We start from the raw sequence: 17,748 nt of genomic DNA, 5'->3' as shown, positions 1-17,748 counted from the left end.
CAGGCCAACAACTAATATTTTATGCAGTAAAAGATAGGATAATTTGCTGCATGTGTGTGACTGACAAATCTCCCATGCATCCTGAGGAGTGTGAATTCCGGTTCCTCAGCTCCCTTGGATGCAGAGCACAGGAAGAATGTGGTTGTGTATGTTGCAAGCAGGTGTTCTGGGGCAGAGCTGAATTGCTGTGACATGAGTGGGTACCCAGAGAAGATCCTGTGTTGGAGATAAGAGCCAGGTAAACAGATAGTTGAATGAGAGACAGTTTAAAATAGAAGAGAAGAGAAAAAAATAGAGGGAAGGTTGTGTTGGCTGGAAGAGGAAACATCAAGGAGAGTTCAAGTTGACGGCTGTGGGGCTGTGTGCAGTGTAAGCCTCCTTTACCGCTGTACATTTGCTTTTGCTCACTCGTGCTTTTGTGCAGATCCCGTTTGGGGGAGGGAGTCACGTGAAGAGAAGAATAACAAGGTGGTTGATCTTCGGGTTACTAAAAACCAAAAAGTTTTTTTTTACTCTCTAGATTGAATCAAGTGATCATTTACTCTTTATTGCTCTCCTTTATTCCAATCTAGGTTATTAAAATATGCCATAATATTTTCTTTGCTCTTGGGTACATTCGGTCTGATTCCAGAACTTTATGTGAATTTGTTGAAAGTAAATCAGTTGGAAAAAGCAAGTTGGTGGAAGGTAAATTGGTTAGTCCTATTCGTTTTCAACCAGTTTCCCCCCCCCCCCTTTTTTTTTTCTTTTGGCTGCATCATCTGCTTTGAGTTTCCTACTGGGCTCAGTGCTGAGGCCTGGGACCTTGACTTGTCCATGACCCTAAAGCCTGGGGCACTACCACCCACCAGTCTGGCCTGGAAGGAGCTGACTTTTGCTGCTGGCGGTGTTGCCGCAAGTGTGGTGGCTCTATCTGCCTTTCTGCCTCCTCGTGTCCCCTGCAACTGAGCTGACGGGTCTGGGCCTTTTTTTGGCTTAATATTATTTCTTTGCTGTCTGCTGTTATTTCAACAGGCTAATCCAATAATGTTTTATCTCTTTCATTATACCGGGGCCGTATAATTTTCTTGAGTTATAATCTATCTTCTTTTAAGATTCCCCAGAGATAGGTAAGAGCGGTTCTGTCTTCGGTTGATGGGAGGCTCCGTGAAGCCGACACCAGTACATTGATGTCAGCGCCGCCAAATTAAATTATGAATCTCAATCACAGCTACCGCTTCTAATGGGAAATTTGAGTTGATTATGGAGATGACAGCCCAGGTTCACGTTTATTGCGTTTAGCAGAAATTGTTTATCCTATTAAATTTGGTCTTGAAGGAGAGACAATTGAATTGTGGAGCACCGGTGAAAACCCGGGTGACGCCCAGGCGCTGCTAACCTGTGCAATAATTATATTCCTATTTGTGGGCTGAACTTTCCCTCGTGGCTCTTTTTGCAAACAAATGCATTTAAGAGGAGGCTCAAACATAATGTAAAAATTAAACAAAATAAATGCGAACTGTGCTTTTGGAAAACCTTGGCGACCGTCATTTGCACAGCGTACCCGTGTTGCGGTTGCAGGGTCCGTGGGGCACAGTGTAGGCAGGGGTTTGGCAGTGGTCCTGGAGGCTGAACAAGCACAGAATACCCGGATGTGGGAGAGTTTTACATCCAAAAGCATGAATCTCTGAACTTACTATGAGCTCCGCTGTGTGCTTGATGTGGGGGGATGGGGGGGGGGGGCGGGCGGGGTACTCTGTATCGATGCTTCCTCCTATATGACCTTCGGCTAATAACGTAACTTCTGTGGAAATAATAATTATTATAATTATGATAATAGCTGCCAATTATAGAGTGCTTTTCTGCTGATGAAGTCTTGTAGCCTACATTATCTCACTTAATCTTTCTCTGGATTTGATGGGGTAAGTATTAATGCAGTTACCAGGTGACATGCATAAAAAGTTTCAGAGGGATACCTGATCCTTACTGTGAATGAACTGACTGTGGAATCGAGGTGAGAGGGTGTTGGGGTGCAGGGAGACCCAAGAAAGGGCAGCTGCTGGCAGGGAATCCAGAGGAAAACTCCATCTTCTTTCTCAGGAAGAGGGCTGTGGCCTGCTCCCGGACACTTTGTAAAAACACAAAGAGCGAAAGAGCGTTTTCTAGCCTCTAAGGGACAGAAAGCCCTTAGGACACCAGCCAGGTCTCTCTGGGGACTTCCATGATTAGCATTTTGATAGAGAAATATTTTGTTTTACTGATTGAAGATGCCCCAATGATGATCCATCTATTTACCGACGTTTCCAGGCTTTGCAGACCTTGTATTATAATTTACTCACTTGTCATCTCAAACTCCTTCTCAAATATAGTGTCCATGAAGGCAGGGACAGTGTCTGCCTGCTGCCCTCTGTATCCCTGGGACCTGGTACAGTGCCTGGAACAATCAGGCAGTAGTGAATAGTTATTGCATGAATTAATGAACTAATAGAAAAGATGTGTGTGGAGTTGAGGGCAGAAACTTCTCAGGACAGTGGGAAACTTTAGTGCATTGGTGGCACGTGGTGGTGGGGTGGCCTCAAGAAGTTTGGGGTACAGAAGCCTGATATAGCAACAACCTGCCCGCCAGTGGCCAGTGGAGGCGCCTTCATCCAAGTTCATGGACAGCATGGACAACAAAGCATCAAATGAGAGAGGCAGAAAGCTGACGTCAGAGAGGGGCTGAGAATACTTGTTGAGGAGTGCTGGTAACACCCACTGGGGACCACCAGAAATCTTCCGGGAAACTTGACAGAGGGAAAGAGCGAAAAAGTCCGCCATCATGGCCCTGGAGAAAGCCTGGGAGGCACATTTGCTGGTTAATGAAAAAAACAAAACCGGACATGGGTAAGAGCCCTGCCCAGGATGTGGTGGGGCCAGGAAATAAAGAGTCGCTTATAAAATTGTCTTCCAACAGTCTGCCTCCACTTTCATCGTCTCATCACAGGTTCACTGTAGCCCATGCAGAAGTCCACTTCACAGGCACACACTGGAACCGGACACCGAAGTCTTCACAATTCCCTGTTTATTGAATGTGCAATCAGAGTTTTCTGTGTGGTTGGTTTCTCCCTGAGTTGTCTCTCTCAAACGTTTGGCCAGATTCCGATATCAAGGAAGTAAGGAACTGAGAGCTTGACTGAGCGACCCCGGGGACCGCACAGCCTCTCAGGCAGATCGGAAAGGCCGGCTAGAGAGCGGGTGCTTCCAAGTGTGTTCTCTGGTGCAGACTCTGGCCTCTGTGACACGGCTTGGCTCCGTGACTGGCTAGTTTTGTGGTCTTATACAAGTTATATACTCATCTGTGCCTCTGTTTCCTCATCTGTGAGCTGGGGATGGTGACAGTCGCAACCTCTTGGGATTCTGTGAGCATTATGTGAACTACTGTACTCAGAAGTGCACTGGGGACAGAGCCAGCCCGCTGTACTTAGCTGTATCGTTGACATTGTTGTTTCTAGGGATTCTCAAAACATCAACAAGAGCAATGGTTGGTTTATTTGTCTTTTTAAAGTCATTGAAAACTGCTTTAAAGACATTTCAGAGTGAAACCCACTACAGCACATGAGAACAAGAAAGACATAGAATAGCTCAGCACCTAGGAGATGTCTTAATAAAGGACAGGGAGGGCTTTTTATATCGCAGGCTCTGGGTTATTAGGAAAAATGTAACAGCATAACAACTAATATTTGCAGAGGGCATTACTAGTTACAAAGAACTTGCACATACCTAATCCCACTTAATCCTCTCAATGACGACGAGAGGGAGGATTTATTATCTGCCTCTGACAGAAGCCTCGGAGAGACTAAGCGATTTGCCCAAGACCACACAGCTTGCAGGAGGCAGGACTGCCCGAGTCCGAGGGCTGCTGGTGCCCTGCTCCCCATCTGCCCACTGCAGCAGGAGCACATTCACTGCTGCGCTGCACAGTGGGGGCCTGCCCACCAGCCCGCCTGCACAGAAGAGGCAGAGAAAGGCCCCCAGTATGGTATTCAGTAGTGGAGAAACAGGGCCAATCAGAGGGCTTTGGGGCAGACAAACAAAGGAATAAGACCCAACCAGAGGCGGATATAACAGTGGGCACACTGGGCACACACCCTGGGCCCCGACTTCTGAAGGGCCCTGCAAAACCCCAACTTGACACTTTTTTCTAATGTAAGGGGCCCAATATTTTCTTCTGCACCTGGGACCTCAACTGACCTTAATCCGCCTCTGGACCCAACATCACCACTTCCTAGCTGAGCGACCCTGAAAAGTCATTTATCTTCTCTGTGCCTCAGTGTCCTCATCAGAAAATGTGGCAGTGCTCTAAATGGCACACGCGTAAGAAATGAATGACATACATGTAAAGGGATCGCCATCTTCCCAAAGTGCCTGGCACATGGTGGATGCTGAACTGCCTTCCTATTCTTGGGCGCTAAACCACCAGCCCTGCCTGATATCTGCCCCCCTTTTTTTTTTAACCCTGCCCAGCCTCATAAGAATACATTTTGCAAAAAGAAAAGAAGAAACAGGGATTGCGTTTGTAGTGGGGAGGACTGTCAAAGGCAGCCGAGAGGCTGGTCTGACACTGCCCCCTGTGCAGGAGGCTGCTCCGAGCCAGGGTGCTCCCATTATCGGTGGCTGCGTCCACCAGTTATCTCACGTCTACACCTTGCAACCCCAGGTGTTCCTTCATCCATCACTGACCATTGTCTGGTATCCACTCCTCCGTCCCCCACCACCTCCTGCCAGACGGGCCTCCTTGTTAATAAGCCAGTTTGTTCATATCCTGAAAACGATCTGGTTCCGGCGCCTTTTATCCCCACACCATCCATCCATCAACTGCTTGCTCCACGGGCTTGGTTAGGAAAATGGGCGTGGGGGAGGGAGACAAATAATAGATAAAACTTCTTAGCTGCTATCTCTAAAGAAATAGAATGGGTAAATAGATCCTTCAGACATGTATCATACCAATGGACAGCAGAGTCCATTTGTTAAAAATAGGTTAGGATGGGAGGATTTATCTCACATTTTAAGCTGTTAATATAGAAGGGAAACATATTTTCCTTTATCTCTCCCAGAGGTTGGGAGGGGAATGCCAAGGCCATGAATGCAGAATTTTAAACTCGATTTGATGGGCCTTCCTACACAAAGCAGGGAAGGCAGCTCTCTTTTATGGGAGTGCTGCCTCTCGGACCGGGTGGGCTCTCCGCTGGTGCACGAGGAGGGCTGCAGGATCCAGGAGTCCATCCGTGAAAACATCTTCTTCCACACAGTTCTCTTTCACAAATTCCTGCACACTCCAGGCAAGGCCTGTATTGGAGCCTCTGACTCTAGCACAGCGATTTTCAACCAGTGTGCCACGGAACCCCGGCGCACCATAAGAATCCGTAAAACATGAAACATCTAACCATTTAGTCAGGGGCACTGACCTCTTCTGCCTTACATGGTCAGATAAAATGACAACAGTGAACACAACAATAGCCATTAGTGTGAATGAATCAAAACTATACCTAATTTTTTTGTCAAATCAGCAAAAAATATATACTTGATATGCTGCAGAATTTTAGTAATTAGTTTATGTGTGCCATGAGATGGAAAAGGTTGAAAATCGCTGCTCTAGTACAAAGAGGTCAGAGAGAGAACAGCATTCAATAGACTTTTACTGGGAAGCTCCAAACACAATGCTAGGTGCTGGGGGGCTCCAAAATTAAATTCGAATTCCCATCCACCTTGCAGGAAGTCACTGGGTGGGGGCCAGGCGAGTAGGCTTCAGTGATGGGGTATGTAAAGTGCTGGACTATAGAGCCAGGTGAGGGGGGGTAACACCTGATGCAGTATGGGAGCATGGGAGGGGTCAGTCCTGGCTTTCTGGGTGAATGGTCACTAGACCAATACCCTGAAGACTGCTGGGGAAGAGACAGGAGAAAGTGTGAGCTGGCAGGAGGGGTGCTCCTGGGTAGCATGTGCAAAGGCCTGGAGGGGACAAAAAGCCCAACCTATTTAGGGAACTAAATTGGAAATAGCTCATTCATTCAACAAATAGCATCAGAACCCTATTAAGGCCAAATATTATTCTAGGTATTGGAGATCTAGTCATGAAAAAGCTTGCATGTTAACGTGGAAGGTATTCCCTGGAGGTGAGGCAAATCTATAAATATCTTAGGCATGATATGTGCCATACACAGAAAATAATAAATGAGGGTAAAGTTTAGAGGACTAATATTTGAGCAGAGACTTGAATGAAACAAGGGAATAAGTCTTGGGTGAGCTCATTTAGGAGTTGAGCATTTCAGGCAGAGGGGACAGCAAGTGCAAATGTCCTGGGGCATGAGAGAGCTTGGCACATGTGAGGAACATCACAAAGACTTGAGTGGTTAGAGCAGCATGACTGAGGGAAGAGTAAATGGAAGGAAACAGAGAGCAAACCAAGGGCAAGTTATTACAGGGCTTTGATTCTGATTACAATTGGCTCATAGATTCTGAAATGGAAGATAAAGATGGGGCAGTACATTGTGTTAGGTCAGAGAGAACCTTGTGAAGCCAGTTCAAAATGCTGGGGCTTGATAACAATGGTTGTGCGGTCTCCCTTGGACCAAGCACCGCTGCCCTCAAGGAAAGGCCCCGTGACCAAACCCAAGGTACAAACTCAGCTGCCCCAGCCTGAGAATGGCCAGTGTCCATCCAGACCCGGGGACTAAGCAGTATCCACCCCCAGCCCTCCTCATGGTTTCCTACCTCTGCGACTTTGCCCGTGCTATTTCCTCTGTCCCATCCTGCCCTCTCTCACCTCCCTTTGCTTGTCTAACTCCTGCTCACTTCCCTGAATCCTCTGGCCATCCTCTCCTCCTCCTCCAGGCCCTGGGTGTGCTGCTGGTGGGGGACCTGCTGCCACAGTGCAGACCTCCCCCAGACCAAACCTTCTTCCAGGGCCAGAATGACGTCTGATTCATTCCTGTACCTCCAGCACCCAGTACAGGGCCTAGCGCAAGAGCTCGGCTGTTTCCAAGTGAGGGGGTCGCAGCCTTGCTGAAAAGAAGCACCCTTTGCTATAATCCCTTACTCAGCCCCTTCCTCTCAGGGCTCCTGACCTTGTCACTCTGCCATCTCTCATTGCTGCAGTGTGAGTTTTGAAGCCTACCTTTTCTCTCTGTCCATTTTCTCTACCCTGAAGGCATGTAGTTCAGAAGAGATTCATTGAGCGCTGAATGCTTTAGATCTGCCTCTATCTCAAAGAAAAAGAGAGGAAAAAGCATCTCCTTATTGCTTTTCATTCTGTCATTAATTTACTTTTCAAAAGACGCCTTGTCAAGCTGAAGATTATATCTTTAAACCATGTTTTTACATCTGCTACCTATAAAACCTTAGATTATAGCTCTCCTGGAAGGACCTGAGGGAGAACACATTTGACGAGCTTTTTGCCTTTTGCTCGGAGAGAGCCGGGCGTTCTTGAAGAGGGAAAGGCACAGATCGGTGAAGGGCTGCTGCTTCCGAAAGTGCCGCTGCTGCTTTTAATTTCTAGAACTCCTGGGGGATGCAGCATCTTCAGAGGAGGGGAACAGGCACTGGCCTTGGTTCTCCTGCTCAAATGACAGATAGGTGGCATTGCTCTCTGGTGGTCTCGGCTCACAGGTGATCCAAGCAACTGCTTAATTCCAACGTTCTCGTCTCCCACTTAGATCACTGCACATTAGCTCCCATGGGACTTGCTTGCCTCTGGTTTCTTCCATCTCCCTTGTGCCCTGCACACCATCCTCCTAGTGCCTCCACTAGTAGACAGCACAGAGCAAAGGTAGGGGAGCATGCGCTTGAAGGACTACCTTCAAAGCCTGGCTGGCTGGCCAGATCGGTGACCCATGAGGTTCAGCCTCACCGAGACTCAAGTTATCTTAGCTGTAAAATGGGCCTCATAGAACAAATCTTCAGAGGTCCTTGATAAGACTAGATAAACACACACACAGAAACCTTACTGCTCATTTATTTGATCACATACCCCAGTGGTCCCCAACGTTCTTTGGGCCACGGACCGGTTTAATGTCAGAAAATATTTTCACGGACCGGCCTTAGGGTGGGACGGATAAATGTATCACGTGACCGAGGCAAGCGTCAAAAGTGAGTCTTAGATGGATGTAACAGAGGGAATCTGGACATTTTTTAAAAATAAAACATCGTTCAGACTTAAATATAAATAAAACGGAAATAATATGTTATTTATTCTTTCTCTGCGGACCGGTACCAAATGGCCCACAGGCCGGTACCAGTCCTTGGCCCGAGGGTTGGGGACCACTGACATACCCCATGCCCTTTAACATGTAATGAATGACTCCTAGACTCTCAGAGGTCCTCAGCCTTGGCTTCATTGGAATCACCTAGGAGAGCTTTTAAAACTACTGATGGCTCCTACTCCCAAAGATTCGGACTTCACTGGTCTGGCTCATAGCCTTTGGACAGCAGGGTTTTAAAAACTCCTCTGGTGATTCTCATGTGCAACCAAGACGGAGAATGACCACTTCTGGATCAAGCTTGAATGTCATCTGTAAATTGCATACTTGGCCTGGCCAGTCTGGCCTCCCATCACATTCTATCTTGTAACTACCCTCACCCCTCCATTAAATAAGGAATGGAAATTCATTATTAATGTAAATTAACTTAAAGAGTAAATTAACGACAGCTGAGAAGCAATAAGGAAGTCTTTTTATCTTCCTTCAGATAGAAGATCTAAAGAGTTCAGAAATAAACTTTTAAACTCGAAGTTTTAATTAATAATAGGAACAATAATAATATTAAGGGTGATGCCAATAATTTTGTCTGTGACAGGCCAGTTTTAAGTATTTTATATAACTGACTTTATTTACACTCAACATCATCCCCACTCCCCATTCCCAGCACACCCACCTACACACCCCCCAGTAGCCTTCTTAACTTCAAACGTAGTTACATGCTGAATTCCTTATCTTAAAGGTCTCCTCCCCCTTTGCCTAATTCAAAAACCCTTCGAGATCTGGATCAAGCCCCATTCCATATATAAAATCCACATGGAAAGAGTGGTCTCTCTCTGCTACCTGGCCTCCTGTGGCACTTGTTTTATGTGCCACGTATTTGGGCATTAACTCAGCAATTTCCTGTTTTTCCCTAAAACCCCTTCTAATTGTATTTGTGTGTGTGTGTGTGTGTGTGTGTGTGTGTGTGTGTATCAGTCAACAGATGTTTCTTGTACTGACTGGGAATACAAATTCTACCTTTAAGGAGCTCACAGCCCCTAGGAGAAACATGGGTAAACAGACAAGTCCTTGAGGCATGACCGGAGCGCTGTGGAACCCTGACAGGCTGCCTGTCCCCAGGTGTGTCAGGAAAGTGCCACTGATCATTATTGATGGCTCCTTCGATTTGTGCTCCACTCTGGGAACTGGACCAATATGGGTCCCATCTTTGGATAGTCTCTAGAGCTCAGCCCCTCACTTCATCCATGGACGTTTCCTAGGTCTCTCCCAACGCACAGCACAGCCCTGGCCTCTGGGGATACAGTGCTGAGCCAAACAAAGCTAATCCCTGCCTTCAGGGGCGGGGGGGAGAGGGGTCCTAAATAGTCAAAGGAGTTATGGGTCCCAATATATAATTGCTAAGTGTGAAGAATGCAGTGACGGAAAGTGTGAGAAAATAATTGGGAGAAACATGATATTGTGGTGAGAACTTAAGCAAACAAGACATTAGTTGAAGGGAGTACCAGGAGATGAGTCAAAATGAGGAAAAATTGAAGGAACTCAAGTCAATCTTTATTTTACTGTGACTGCTTATTCTACCAATTAATAATTACTCTATTAATGAACAAATATTATCAAAGAACTGAGATAATTCTCATCATCCTTTGGTTTTGGCCATTGATCTGCCTGCTTTGTACGCTTAACCTCAAACATTATAAAAGTCCCTCTAAGACATGGGTTGAGATTTCTCCTTTTTTTTTGGATAATCCAAAGTGCTGTGAACTGAACCAAGACTCTGGTTAACACTCAACACCTAGTTATTGGATGGATGGCTAACTTTTGTGGCGAAGGAACAGTTGCTTGTAGATGACACAACCTGGTCTTAGGCCTGGGATCTGGCAGGGCAAGGATAAAATCCACGTTGATTGGCATTTTCTCTCAGCTGTAAGAAGTTGCTCTCCAGTGGTCAGTGCAGGTGGTGACATCTGTTGCGTGTGCCCAGAGGCCCTCAGCAAGCCTGGCTCTGCACTGCTTTCCCTGGACACGAGGTGCCTCCGTTCTTGGGTGGTGGATTGTTGCACTCTCTCCTCCTTGCCTGAGTGCCCGCGGTGCAAGCAGACCAGGAGCTCCAGCAGCTCCAGCGGCCCTCTGCGGCGGCCCCTGCACAGATCATTTCCCAGGGGAGAAGGAGGTTAGCATCCAAAGAGGAGCGCAGACAGTATGGAGGGAGGATTACCCGGTGCCCTAGAGTCGCCTGCAACCCCTCCTTGGGGAAATGCCTTGGGGTAGCCAACCAAGACCTATGCTCACTGCCTCGCACTTAATTTGAAACTCTGGCTGGAGTGAGAAGAGGCCCATGGGAGACCATCTCATGAAATTGGAGCCTGTGTTTCCATGGAAGATGGATAGCTGAGCGAGGCAGGGAGGCGTGCCCTCGGAAAGACAGACACAGGCACTGGAGGGTGTGAGCAGCAGGAAGCAGAGGCCCGCTGGGGACTCATACACACCCCTGCTGAGAGGATTGCTGGGCTTGTCAATGAGGGCTTGCAAATAAATCAGAACGCTTCAGACTCTGACGACGGGCCAGGGCGGCTGACAGGTCCTCTTCCCAGAGCACCAGAGCACACGTGTGGACCGTGTGTCTGGAAGCCCAGCTCACACAACCAGCCAGGAGGGGCTGCCCCTCCTCCTGGTTCTGTGCCTCCGGGCAAGCTCACCTCCTCTCCCGGCCTGAGCTTTCACCTCCATAAAATGGAAAGGATGAACTACTCCAGTGGGGGGTTTTCCATCATTTTTTTATTATTGTTTATTTTTCTAAAATGAAATCTTGCATGGGCCCCAGCATGGAAGTCAGATGAGGGTGAAGCTGTCCTGTTTGAAGCCGGGTGTCTGTCTGGTTGGCCCTGCTCCCCTGGGGCAGCCCCTTACACTTCGTTTCTTCGGATCCCAGTGTGAATATTATTGGATTAGATTATCTGCACGTTCCTGCCGGCTCTGCAATTAGACTCCCTGGTGGTGCAGCCACAGCAGGCTTCTCCATGTTTCTTTCTCCCACCTCTGTGACTCTGTCCCCACAGGCGAAGGTTTGCTGGGAAAATCCTGAGGGACCTGCGTCAATTGGTCTCTATGTGGCTAACTCCCAACCTTAGATTTGTTTTTTTTGCCAGATTGATCTGTCAGGTTGAAAGTTCAGTCTGATGTCCACACCCCACTGGAACATGGTCAATGGAATGCCATGAGCTTCCTACAGCTGACTGAATGTAACCATTCAGGAAGAATGGTGCTGGAAGGGGGAGGACCCATCCCTTTGTGCCCTGCCACTATCCCCACATCACTGGCACCATGTCCCCCTTCTCCAGTGCCCGCTGTGTGTATATATGACTCGGCATGGACCAGCTCTGAGCCCAGTATTAGACCCCTGAAAAGGCATGTCTGTCAGGGTAGTTTGCACTCCCTACTCTGCCTCCACACTGTGTGGACAGGGATCCAAGTCGGTCACTGGTTCTGAGGGCCCTTGATGTGCTATAAGTATCCTTACCCAAGCAGGGCTCATGTTTTTCCCTTTAAGCCAAACTAGGCAGATAACTGTGAACTGGGACATACACTTCCTCCCTACACTCCAAAAATGATAATCATTTCAGAATCTCTGCCCTCATTCCCCAAAACTCCTGACTCTTAGGATCTACATCAGTAGAATGCAGCAGTTAAAAACTCGGGTCCTAACATCTGACACCTTGGATCTGAATCCTAGCTCTGACATTCCTCAGCTAGATGGCTTTGAGCTAGTTACCTCATCTTCTTGCTGCCCTAGTTTGCTCATTTGTAAAATTTATCTCATAACATCCTTGGGGAGATAAATGGTTCGTGCACACGAAGTGTGAGAGTGCCCAGCACAGAATAGGGTGAGTTCTTCTTTCTACTCATTGACATTTGTTCCCTCTGGGAAAGCAGCCTGGCCGATGGGGCCAGAGTCCCCATCCACATTCTGCTTGAAAAGTCAAAAAATCCTCCAGCCCCAGAGCTGTGCCGTGTTGGCCCTGAGTGGTTTTTCTGTGTTCTTCCATTTCCCCACTTGTCAGGCAGTACCTTTTCCCAGACTGCATGAGGAAACTGTACCAGGCTTGGCCCTGGTCATTGGTCTGCTTGCTTTTATATTCTTTGCATTTTCTTCCTAAAGACTCTGGAATACACTCGCCACTGTGACTCATCCCTTTCAGGATTCCTCCTGCAGGAACCCCGGCAGCTTGTGTGCCTTACTCTGTGCTCCCTCCAGACAGCACAGGGGGCATTCGGACAAGCAGCCTCCTCAGGACAGCCCCTCCCCCCACGGAGCTCTCTCTTCCTCATATTACAACAGAGCCTGCCACACGCTTTAGCTAGTTTAATCCTCAGCACAGCCTGTGATGAACATACTGATACTCCATTTTACAGGGGGTTCCCAGATGAAAATTGGCAACATTGAGTTTCAAAGGCCTATCTGACACCAGAGCCGTGCCATCCTGCCTCCCAATGGGGAAATTATAACCCACCACCACCTCATCTAGAAACCAGGCTCCATCCCATCTCCCCTGTGCCTGAACAGTTTGTTTTACGAACCCAGCAGTAGTACCTTAGATATACCCATTCTGGCTTTTTTTTAAACCTTTATTGATACACTGATTTGGTAGCCCAAATGTTTTTTGTGTTTTTTTGTTTTTTTTACCATCATTCTGTGGACCATCTGAGCAGTTTTGTATGCATGGACAATTGGAAGCTTGGGGCCTGGAGCATGCAGAGAGATTCTTGAAGCTCAAAGACAACTTAAATGAGAAAGATGAGCCTCAGAATAAAAGAAGTGATTAGCCAGAGGCTCACAGTACGTTAGTGAAACAGTTGGGATTCACACCAGGTCTCCAGACTGGTTCATTTGCAGAGGATGTGGATTGTCACCCCCTGTTTGAGAACCTTTGTCCCTGGCATCATCAGGTCTTGGTGCAGGTATATATGTCCAAACCTTCTCTGCCCCAGCCTGGTTTCTTTTTTTTTAGTTATAACTTCTTGCATTGGAATGACAAATACTTAACCCTTCTAGTAGTTAAATTGTGCCCCTTTCCAAGATATGTTCAAGTTCAAACCCTTGTTACCTGCCAATGTGACTTGATTTGGAAATAGAGTCTTAGCAGGTTAAATCAAGTTAAAAATGAGTTGTGGCTGGACTGGGGTGGGGTGGAGGCTAATCTAAGGACCAGTGTTCTTAGCGAGTGGGGAACACCATGTGGAGACAGGCAGGAACCAGAAGGCCTCTGCCGGCCTAAGAATGCCAGATTGCCAGCCAGAAGCCGGGGCAGAGGCAGGGGACACATTCCCTCCCCGCCTCCAAAAGCCACTCTGGCCGACAGACCTCAATATTGGACTTCTAAGTTCCAAAAGTATGAGACAACGCGTTTCTGTTGCTCTGAGCCACCAACCGAGCTTAAGGAAACTTGTTATGGCAGCCCTGGGAAACTACGGTAGACCTCCAAAATGTAATCCTATTGTCCGTAGGCACCCAGGTATCAAACAGTTCTCAGAGAGGATCTTAATGGCAGAGAGAAAGGATAAGACCCATTCAGTGTGGGGTCAGCCATAAAGCCCAGCATGCGGGTTTCCAGGGTCGTGGCCAAGTGGGCACCAGAGTGAGAGACCGGGAACCCCAAAGCCCCTCTGCACTGGCCTCTCCGAGCTGGCGAGGCTTGAACACGAGTGAGCTTGCAGGAGACTTACCCTCTTTCTCCATTCTCTCACAGGCAAGACCCTTGCGACCCAGGGGACACTGACACTTGCAGCTGGTGCCCTCGAGGATGGGCACCCCGTTGTTGAAGCAGGGCCCGCACTGGCAGGGGTTGAATTCCTTCAGGTACTCGTCCAGGGCCCGGCGCAGGTTCTGGCGCTTGACCTCCAGGGGCCCCAGGGTCGTGTGTCGCAGCAGCTCATGGATAGGCTGCATCTGTGGCACAGAAAGAACAGAAGGCCCTCCCTGGGCTCGGTCCAGCGTCCCGGAGCCCAGGAACTGGCCCTCAAGCTCCTGGAAGGCCTGCTGTGTGACAGGCACAGAGCCTGAGGGACGCTCCACATCCTCCCACTGCAGCCACTCTGTGACGCAGGAGCCAAATGCCCAGCCGCAGAGGAAGAAGCGGAGGCACAGCAGTGTTGGTGTGACCAGCTCGGGATCATGCAGTTAAGGGCAAGAGTCACGATCCTACTAACCTATGAAAGTTGTGGTTCCCTAATCTCAGAGGAAGAGGGGAGCTCAAAAACCATTTGTGCCAAGTCGTCTGTCTCCTCTAGCACTTTTAGGAATTAGGAAGAGTGTAAAGGGTGTGTGTGTGTGTGTGTGTGTGTGTGTGTGTGTGTGTGTGTGTGTGTTGTCAACCTTGACTATATGAATTAACAAAGTACTGATAAGTAGTTACAGTATGTTATCATTGCTAAGCACATCCCTTAATAGTCTAAGGGTGGTGAGTACATGTATGGGTAAGCGTGGGTGGGCATCATTAACATTTGAGGCAACCCATTCCCGGAATGACTGTAGTCCAGGGTTTCTCAACCTCGGCACTATTGATTTTCCAGCTGGATAATTCTTTGTTGCAATTCCTGTGCGTTATTGAATGTTTAGCAGTATCTCTGGCTTTTACCCTCAAGATGCCAGTAGCACCTTCTAGTTGTGCAAACCAGAACTATGTCCTGACATTGCCATTTGTCCCCTGGGGGACAAAATTGACCCCTCCTGGTCGGGAGGTACTGTCATAGATGGTGACAGCATGGCAGCTGGAGGCAGGACATCTGGCTTCCAGTCCCAGCGCCACTGTTCCGGCCGTGTGACCTCAGGTGCGTTACTCCTGAGCCTCCTTCCTCATCTGTAAAGTGAGAACAAGAGCCTGCCTTCCAGGTTTGTCGTCAGGGTGAAAGTCGATGGATGGGGACAGCCTGCCACGTAGGAAAAGCTGGATAAAGGCTGTTCACCTCCTAGCTTTGTGGCCTAGAACTCTCAACTGCTCCTCTCTAAACCTGAGCCTCCTTATCTACAAAATGGAATTATAACCTGTTTTCTAGAAGGGGATCTGAAGAAGCAATGAATATGAGATACTGTTGCAAAAGGGAAGAACAATGTAAAAGTAAAGCACCATTTTTATTCGCTAGAGGTGATGACAGTTTCAGAAAAGGGCTATAAATTTCAAATTCCGTGTACATGTGGTTACCTTCAGCATGCTTAATAATGCTATATATTTTAACACACAATCATAAAGTGAAAGTACTTTTCCAGATCTCTCATTTCACAGGACGGTCACCTGAGGCCTAAGATAGAGTCATTTGGCAAGGTTACCGAGAAATTTGGAGAGAGGACCGAGCCACACCAGAGCAGTCTCACTTCCCTAGAATCAGAGTCAAAGGGGGCGTCGCGATAGCCTTGAGTGGGTTCCTGGAAATGTGTACAGAAGGACCTTTGGCAAACAGACCTTGGCCTGTGGTCGGGGCTACGGCTGAGGTCATCAGGCTGGTCATGGCAGGACCGGCTGGGCCTCCAGCCAAGGGAAGAACTCTACTTACTGGAAGTTCAGGGAATATGACTCCATTGTTATGGAAAATGGGCTGTGAAAAATGGGCTACCCTGTGGCCCTGGTTAAGTTGACTCTTAGTTCTGTAGAAAGCCTAGGAACCCTGGGCAACTTCCCTTTGACCTTCCGGTGAAGCTTCACCCACGTCCCGCATCTCTCACTGCTCCCTCCAGAGCCCTGACTAAGAGGAAAGGGAGCACTCCTTAGTGCCGATGGGGACACAGAGGAGGAATGAGGGGTGGAGAGGATGAACCTTAGAATGTGAGAGCTTGAAAAGATATTGGCAATGTTCTTGTTCCCATTTTACAGATGAGACAATTGATTCAGAGAAGGCAAGTGGTGTGATATGGCAACACAAAATAACATAACACATAACACATACCAATATGTAACCTAACACAGCATCATAACATCACATGATTTCTATATTCATTCAATCTAAGTACCTACCATAAATAAGCACTGCTAAGTTCTGGGGATATGCAAGTGAATAGCTATGCCCACATCTCAGCCCTAACTGGTCCCCTTGTCCCCAGACTCTCTCCCCTTCGATTCACCCTTCAGACTTCTGTGAGCATTCTCTTTTTATTTTTATTTATTTATTTATTTTTATTATTTTTTTTTTTTTGTATTTTTCTGAAGCTAGAAACCGGGAGAGACAGTCAGACAGACTCCCGCATGTGCCCAACCAGAATCCACCCGGCACGCCCACCAGGGGGCAACGCTCTGCCCACCAGGGGGTGATGCTCTGCCCCTCCGGGGCGTTGCTCTGCCGCAACCAGAGCCACTCTAGCACCTGGGGCAGAGGCCAAGGAGCCATCCCCAGTGCCCGGGCCATCTTTGCTCCAATGGAGCCTCTGCTGCAGGAGGGGAAGAGAGAGACAGAGAGGAAGGAGAGGGGGAGGGGTGGAGAAGCAGATGGGCGCTTCTCCTGTGTGCCCTGGCCGGGAATCGAACCCGGGACTTCTACACACCAGGCCAACGCTCTACCACTGAGCCAACCAGCAGGGCCTTGAGCATTCTCTTTTTAAAGAACAGATCTAGCCACGTCATTTCCTTGCCCTACAACCCAACAGAAGCTTACTGCATTGAACCCAGTCTATTCTGGGGTAAGATGGTTGTGATTGTGGGTGTCAAAGCCAGTCAGACATGGCTCAAGTACTAGACATGAGCTTTGGCCAGCTCGCTTAATCTCCACAAACCTGTTTCCTGAACTGATACTAAATACCCGCTTCTCCTCCGTAACCTTGTGTCATAACTTTCTGTTATCCCCATGTGATAGAGCAGGAAAATAGGGCTCAAAAAATGAAGTAACTTGTCAAAGGTTACACATCAAAAAGTTGCTGAGCCATGAACCAAAATATATGTTTCTCACCCCAAACCCAGGCACTCTTTCCCAAAAGATAGCATTCAGTCTTCTCCAAATCATGGATGAATCTTCCCCTTAGAAGTTTTGCTCAAGGCAAACACATAATTCACCTCTTGCTTGTGAAACTTTATATATTACTCCTGATACTAAATTTACAGTTTTTGCCCAAATCACTAATACCTTGATGATAGCAATTTTCAGACCCTATATGAATTACAGGTGTGTAAAAATGGTCCCTTACTTATTGGAGAAGAAATAAAATCGGAATTAATTCATCTAACCATTTTCTTTCTAGATAGCCGAGTGTTAAAATAACCTTTTAGGTTTAACTATAGGTATATATTTTAAGAGGAGGAATGCATTCATACCTGGAATTTTGGATATGTATAGAAAATTGGCAATGTTCAGGAGAAAGTAGGCAGGAAAACAATATTTAAAAAACCAAAATATAACTCTTTTCTTTAATGGATAACCTTTGCATATGAATAGAAAAAGTTTGACAACTGGTAGAACCATTACTTATTTGCAGTTTGAATATAATTTTACTCCCTTTGTGAGGTTAGGGGTTTAAGGTAGGATTTCTCAACGTCAGCACTAGTGCTGCTTGGGACTC

The 17,748-nt window shown here is 47.5% G+C and overlaps 1 protein-coding gene across 1 annotated transcript in view; it reads right to left on the bottom strand.

The window, feature by feature from the left end:
- Positions 1-9,936: 9,936 nt before the first annotated feature.
- C8A (complement C8 alpha chain) overlaps positions 9,937-17,748 on the bottom strand; it is a 66,375-nt gene continuing 58,563 nt past the window's right edge. The window contains exons 10-11 of the mRNA XM_066376396.1: positions 13,935-14,157; positions 9,937-10,352 (exon numbers count right to left, since the gene is read on the bottom strand). Of these exons, the coding sequence (XP_066232493.1) occupies positions 10,201-10,352; positions 13,935-14,157 (375 nt within the window). The 3' untranslated portion in view covers positions 9,937-10,200. The remainder of the gene's footprint in view (positions 10,353-13,934; positions 14,158-17,748) is intronic.

This window comes from Saccopteryx leptura, chromosome 3, assembly GCF_036850995.1.
Source record: "Saccopteryx leptura isolate mSacLep1 chromosome 3, mSacLep1_pri_phased_curated, whole genome shotgun sequence".
Lineage (NCBI taxonomy): Eukaryota > Metazoa > Chordata > Mammalia > Chiroptera > Emballonuridae > Saccopteryx > Saccopteryx leptura.
Note: the sequence above shows the minus strand (reverse complement) of the source record. Positions and strands in the feature narration are given on the sequence as shown.